This window comes from Lepidothrix coronata, unplaced genomic scaffold, assembly GCF_001604755.1.
Source record: "Lepidothrix coronata isolate B3197 unplaced genomic scaffold, Lepidothrix_coronata-1.0 Scaffold402, whole genome shotgun sequence".
In the NCBI taxonomy this organism is placed as follows: Eukaryota; Metazoa; Chordata; class Aves; order Passeriformes; family Pipridae; genus Lepidothrix; species Lepidothrix coronata.
Genome location: NW_016690582.1, coordinates 55,477 through 61,828, shown reverse-complemented (window position 1 = coordinate 61,828; position 6,352 = coordinate 55,477). Strand labels below are relative to the sequence as shown.

At 56.8% G+C, this 6,352-nt stretch overlaps 2 protein-coding genes across 3 annotated transcripts in view; one reads left to right on the top strand and one right to left on the bottom strand.

The window, feature by feature from the left end:
- ATP13A1 (ATPase 13A1) overlaps window positions 1–5,119 on the top strand; it is a gene marked incomplete at its 5' end in the record, with an annotated part of 15,754 nt that extends 10,635 nt beyond the window's left edge. The window contains 9 exons of the mRNA XM_017839347.1: window positions 14–107; window positions 299–395; window positions 975–1,156; window positions 1,443–1,557; window positions 2,025–2,221; window positions 2,728–2,870; window positions 3,367–3,478; window positions 3,755–3,898; window positions 4,581–5,119. Coding sequence (XP_017694836.1) covers window positions 14–107; window positions 299–395; window positions 975–1,156; window positions 1,443–1,557; window positions 2,025–2,221; window positions 2,728–2,870; window positions 3,367–3,478; window positions 3,755–3,898; window positions 4,581–4,691 — 1,195 coding nt within the window. The remainder of the gene's footprint in view (window positions 1–13; window positions 108–298; window positions 396–974; window positions 1,157–1,442; window positions 1,558–2,024; window positions 2,222–2,727; window positions 2,871–3,366; window positions 3,479–3,754; window positions 3,899–4,580) is intronic.
- A 125-nt stretch (window positions 5,120–5,244) lies between these two features.
- MVB12A (multivesicular body subunit 12A) overlaps window positions 5,245–6,352 on the bottom strand; it is a 2,696-nt gene continuing 1,588 nt past the window's right edge. The window contains exons 4-7 of one of the 2 annotated variants that reach the window (XM_017839352.1): window positions 6,041–6,123; window positions 5,659–5,723; window positions 5,470–5,520; window positions 5,245–5,384 (exon numbers count right to left, since the gene is read on the bottom strand). In XM_017839352.1, the coding sequence (XP_017694841.1) occupies window positions 5,325–5,384; window positions 5,470–5,520; window positions 5,659–5,723; window positions 6,041–6,123 (259 nt within the window). In that variant the 3' untranslated portion in view covers window positions 5,245–5,324. The remainder of the gene's footprint in view (window positions 5,385–5,469; window positions 5,521–5,658; window positions 5,724–6,040; window positions 6,124–6,352) is intronic. The other variant, XM_017839353.1, reaches the window with a different exon arrangement.

The following is a 6,352-nucleotide window of genomic DNA, read 5'->3' as shown; positions in this document are numbered from 1 at the left end:
TTGGAGCTTCTAGGAGCCTGGGTGTGAGGCTCCGGATGTCCCGCGTGATCCTAAAGATTCCTGAGCCCCTTTCCAGCTCTGAATTCCCAAAATCCAGAGCTTTTGGAGTACAGGGATGATGCTCAGGGTGTCCCTGTTGTCATCCTGAACAATCCTGAGCCTGTTCCAGCTCAGAATTCCCAAACTTTGGAGCTTTTAGGAGCCTGGGTGTGAGGCTCCGGATGTCCCGCGTGATCCTAAAGATTCCTGAGCCCCTTTCCAGCTCTGAATTCCCAACGTTTGGGCCTTTTCCCGCCAGGAATTCGTGATCACCACCCTGAAGAGCCTCGGCTTCTCCACCCTCATGTGTGGGGATGGCACCAACGACGTGGGGGCCCTGAAACACGCGGATGTGGGTGAGAATTCCCGGGATTGCCCCAGATTCCCGGGGTTTTCCAGAGTGCCAGGGCTGGGAATCTGCCTGCCCGAATCGTTTGGAGGCAGGAATTCAGATACAGAGGGATTTCTCTGCTCCTGGAACCGCACACCAGCAGGAATTGGCTCCAAACGCTTTTTCCAGGAGGATTCTCCTGGGTTTTTTTCCCTGAAATTCCCTGATTCTCCCTACTTTTTTGTCCCTAAAATCCCTCCCAAATTCCCTGATTCTCCCTGCTTTTCCTCCCTAAATTGCCTCCCAAATTCCCTGATTCTTCCTGCAGTCCCTCCCAAATTGCCTGATTTTCCCTACTTTTTTCTCCCCAAATCCCTCCCAAATTCCCTACTCTCCTGGCTCCAGGTTGGGATCCTGCTGTGTGGAAAAACAAATGGCTTTACAGCCCTTTTTTCCCTGAAATCCCTCCTCAATTCCCTCATTCCCCCTACTTTTCCTCCCTGAAATCCCTCCTCAGTTTCCTGCTCCAGTTGCAGCCACCGACTGTGTGGAAAACCCAAGGGATTTACAGCCCTTTTTTCCCTGTTTTTCCCCCCTTTTCCAGGAGTGGCCCTGCTGGCAAACGCTCCCGAGAGGATTCCCGAGCGGAAGAAGCGGCCCCGGGACGGCACCGGGGATGGGAGAGCCGGAATTCCGGCGGCAGGAGTTGGGAATGTGAGGCCCACGTCCCGGGGAGCCAAGCACAGGGTCCTGTCCCAGCGGGAGGAGCAGCTGGCCATCCACAGGGTGCGCTTCCAGGGGGTTTATCCAGGCTTTTGAGTCCTCCTCTGGCACTCCTGGAGCTGGGATGTGATCCCAGCCATAAGTACAGGGAAAACAGGGAGCAGATCGTGGAATTCTGCTTGGGAGGCACCTTAAAACTCCTCAGCCCAGGCAGAGCCCAGACTGCCTTCCTTTTCCCTGTGGATTTGGGTGGGAAAGGAGCAGCTTTTCCCTCCATTCCCCCATCCATGGAGCAGGGACGGCATGGGACCGTTCTGGGAATTCACATCCCGCTTTTCCTGCCCCTCAGGAGCGGCTCAGCCAAGTGCTGAAGGACCTGGAGGAGGAACGAGCTCCGGTGGTGAAACTGGGAGACGCCAGCATTGCCGCCCCCTTCACCTCCAAACTCTCCTCCATCCAGTGCAGTGAGTGCCGGGAAAGGCCGGGAATAACCCGGGAATGAGCCGGGAGAGAGGGCTGGGATGGGGAGAAACAGCCCCAGCTCCAGGCTGGGAATAACCCAGGGGAGAGGGTTGGGATGGGGAGAAACAACCCCAAATCCAAGGCTTTGCCGCCATTTTGTGTGGGAATCCAAGCCTTTCCCATTTTGTGTGGGAATCCAGGCCTTTCCCCTTTTTTTTTGTGGTCCTGGCGTTCTTTCCTATTTTGTGTGGGAATCCAGGCCTTTGCCGCCATTTTGTGTGGGAACCTGAGGCCTTCCCGCCATTTTATGTGGGAATCCAGGCCTTCCCCGCCATTTTACGTGGACCAACCCCCACGTGGGACTTCTGGGCCGGGCTCGAATCCCCTCAGGCCCCCCCTTCAGGGCAGGACAGAGCCCCGAGCCCCGTTTTCCTTGTGTTTATTCCTGTTTTTCCCTGTTTTCCCCCAGTCTGCCACGTGATCAAGCAGGGCCGCTGCACGCTGGTGACGACGCTGCAGATGTTCAAGATCCTGGCGCTGAACGCCCTGATCCTGGCCTACAGCCAGAGCGTCCTCTACCTCGAGGGCGTCAAGTTCAGCGACTTCCAGGCCACGCTCCAGGGGCTGCTCCTGGCCGGCTGCTTCCTCTTCATCTCCCGCTCCAAGGTGAGCACCGGGAATTCCACGGGAATTCCACGGGAATTCCGCTCGGCCCGTGCCCGTCCCACCAGAACTGAAGGAAAAGGGCCTTCCTCCCCCCGAACATCCCGTTTTTTGTGGTAGATTCCCAGTCCCTGATCCTGGAGGGGTGGGAATTAGCGTTCCCTTGGATTTGAGATGCTCCTGAGGCCCAGTCCTTGCCTGGGGAAACCCCCTGTGATCCCGACTGACGGGAAAAGGTGGGAAAGGGCAGCGTAGGAAAAAATGGTTCCACTGAGGCTGTTCCTCGAAATCATGGAATTAGGGAATCCTGGAATGGTTTGGGCAGGAAGGGACCTTAAATCCCACCCCATGTTGCCTCCAGGAGCACATTCCATGGGCCAGGGTGCTCCCGAGGGGGAATTCCTGCAGCCACAGTGGAATTCCTGCAGCCCACGGACACCGCTGGGATCCGGAGCCTTCCCAAGGCATCCCAGCCCACCCCGCTCCCTGTTTTTTCCCCCCATTCCCAGCCTTTGAAGACCCTTTCCAAGGAGAGGCCCCTTCCCAACATCTTCAACCTGTACACGGTGCTGACGGTGCTGCTGCAGTTCCTGGTGCACTTCCTGAGCCTCGTCTTCCTGTACCGGGGGGCCCAGGCCCGGAGCGGGCCCAGGTGAGCCCCCCATTCCCAAAAAAACCCAGTCATCTCCAATTCCTGCCGGGAATTCCAGGCCCGGAGCGGGCCCAGGTGAGCCCCCCATTCCCAAAAAAACCCAGTCATCTCCAATTCCTGCTGGGAATTCCAGGCCCGGAGCGGGCCCAGGTGAGCCCCCAATTCCCAAAAAACCCCAGTTATCCCGAATTCCTGCTGGGCAGGAGAGGGGAGAGAGGGAGCAGTGGGAATGTGCTGCGGGTCTGGGAATGTTCCCCTGGAGAAGGATCCAGGGAGAGCTTCCAGCACATTCCAGGGGCTCCAGGAGAGCTGGAGAGGGACTCGGGACAAGGGATGGAGGGATGGGACACAGGGAATTCTGACCCCGGTGCTTCCCTGTTCCTCCAACACCTGCTGGGGACAACCTGCCTTGTTCCCCAGGAAAACTGGGATCAGGGGGGTTCCAGAGGTCATTCCTCATCCACACCCACGTTCCCGGGGTGTTTTCCCATTGCAGGGAGGAGGAATTCGTGGATCTGAGCAAGGAATTCGAGCCGAGCCTGGTGAACAGCACCGTGTACATCCTGTCCATGGCCATGCAGATGGTCACCTTCGCCATCAACTACAAGGTGCCTTGAGATCCAGGGAATATCCCTCGGGATCAGCCCTCGGGATCCGCCATCCCGCCCCATTCCCTGCTCAGGAATCCCAAAATCCCACCCTGGCCTGAAATCCTCAGCCCAGCCCTCCTTGAGCTCCCTCGGGAACCTTTTCCAGTGTCCCATTCCCTCCATTCCCTCCCATTCCCTCCCATTCCCTCCCATTCCCTTTCACCCCCCCCAGTCCCTCCCAGTCTCTCCCAGTCCCTCCCAGTGCCCCATCCCGAGCCATTCCCTGTTTCCCAGGGCCATCCCTTCATGGAGAGTCTCCAGGAGAACAAGCCCCTGCTCTGGAGCATCGTCCTGTCGGGAATGGCCATCGTGGGGCTCCTCTCGGGCTCCTCCCCGGAATTCAACGAGCAGTTCGGGCTCGTGGAGATCCCCACCGAGGTAACCCCGGAATTCCAGGGCCATTCCCGTGGGAAAACGGCCCCCGGGAGGGATTTGGATTGGGAATGTTGGTGGCGTTTGAAGGGATGGGACACGACGGGATCCCGGGGGAAAGGGAGGGGGTTTGGGAGCATCCCGTGGGATTTGGGCAGTTTGGGGAATTCCTGGGAATTTTCGGGAATTCCTGGGAAAGGGGGAATCGAAGGGGTGGTTCATCCAGGTGCCATCCCAAGGGTTGTGGAGAGGTGGGAATTTCATGGGATTCCACAGGACCGAGGGCAGGGGCTGCACCGGGATCAGGGGCAATTCCAAGCCCCTGGGATCCCAAGGGTCTGCCCATGGAATGGGGCGGGATGGGCTCCGAGGTCCCTTCCCATCCCAGGATTCCAGGGGGTGTTTCCCTGCTCCCTTCCCATCCCAGGATTCCAGGGGGTGTTTCCCTGCTCCCTTCCCATCCCAGGATTCCAGGGGGTGTTTCCCTGCTCCCTTCCCATCCCAGGATTCCAGGGGGTGTTTCCCTGCTCCCTTCCCATCCCAGGATTCCAGGGGGTGTTTCCCTGCTCCCTTCCCATCCCAGGATTCCAGGGGGTGTTTCCCTGCTCCCTTCCCATCCCAGGATTCCAGGGGGTGTTTCCCCTCTCCCTTCCCTCCCGTCCCATCCCGAATCCCGCTCTCTCCGCAGTTCAAGCTCGTGATCTCCCAGGTCCTCCTGGCCGACTTCCTGCTCGCCTTGTCCGTGGATCGGATCCTGCAGTTCCTGCTGGGGAGCTCCAAGCTCCAAGTGCCTTCCTGAGGGGAATTCCCGACTCCAGAGCCGTGTCCTGCCATCCCAACCCCGCCCCCGGCGTTCCCGGCACGGATTTTCCGCCCCCAAATCCACCTCTGGGAAAGGAAACGGCCGCAGTTCTGAGGTGGTTTTTTCTTTTTTCCAGGATGTGCCGGGAAATTTCTTTGGGGGGGGTGTGGGTGTGGGGGAAGTTTTCAAGGAAAATCCTCGAATTTTCATGGAAAAGCCACAAATTTTCAAGGAAATACCTTAAATTTTCATGGAAAAATGCTCAAATTTTCAAGGAGACCCCTCAAATTTAAAGGAAAACCCTCAAATCTCGAGGAAACATTTGGGGAATTTGGGAACTAAAAACTCAAATTGAGGTGTTTTGAAAAGTGTTTGGGGCTGGAAAATTCCATGGAAAACCTGGGAATAAATGAGCCCTGAAGCGAGGTGGGAAAGGACATCCCAAAATCCTGGGAACACCTTGGAAAAGGTGATCTGGGGGCTAAAAGTCCGGGATAAACCCTCCCCAGGTGCCGCCCTGTGTTCCCAATCCGTGCCAGGAATCCTTGGATAGGTAGAGAAACACGTTTATTTCCTCCTGGAGCAGCTCCAAGGCTCTGGAATTCCCTTTGGAATGTCGCCTGGAAGGGCTCAGGTGCCCGGGGGCAGCCGAGCTGCCGCCGTCCTTTCCACCACAAATCCATAATTGTACTGGGAACACAGGAGAAAAGGGGAATGAAAACCCTTGGGAATGCACCCAGCGTTCCCGGTATTCCCAGAATTCCAGGGGTGTCACCTCCTGCTCGATGTCGGCGAGGGATTTCACCGTCAGGTCGGCCAGAATTGGCTAAAAGGAGGGGGGGAAATGTTAATTAATGGGATTAAAAGAGGGGAATTATTATTTAGGGGGGTTGATTATTAATTTGGGGTAATTGATTATTAATTAGGGGGTAATCAATGAAATGAGGGCTCGATGGAGACTCACAGCGGGGCCAGAGCTGAGCTTGGGCTCGAATTTGGGGTGGAGGGCGAAGGGAACTCCGTCCATGGCTGGGAAAAAAGAGGGAAAAGAACCTTTCCAAATGTCCAAAACACACAATTCATGGAAAAGGGGAGGGAAGGGGACACTTGGCATCGAGAGTGACGTCCAAATTCCAGGAAAAAAATTCCAGGGAAAGCGAAAAATCCTTCAGGGAGGGAGGAATCCTCCAGGAAGGGTTTTCCTGAAGGCTTGGGAAGGTGGTTTTTCCCAAAATCCAGCCCCATCCCAGCCTTCCCCAGGCACAGGGAGGGAGTTGGGAGCCAATTCCCAGGCTCCTCTTTAAGGGATCGTTCCTTAATCCCGGAATTCCGAGGAAAAGCTTTACCTGAGAGGCCGTAGATCCCAGAGGGGTCGGGCAGGGATTCGGGATGGGAGCGGCCTTTGGTGCTGGATGGAGGGGGGGGCGGCCTGGGGGCGGTGATGAGAGTCATTAATTAGGGTCATTAATTAGGGAATTAATTGCTCGGGAAGGAGCTCCAGCCCTTGGGAATGGACACTGGGATTGATTCCCAGTCCTGGGATGGGGCAGATGGGGGCACCTGGGGGGCTGGAACTGGGATGCACTGGGAGTAACTGGGGCTGGAATTGGGATGTACTGGGAGTAACTGGGGCTGGAATTGGGATGTACTGGGAGTAA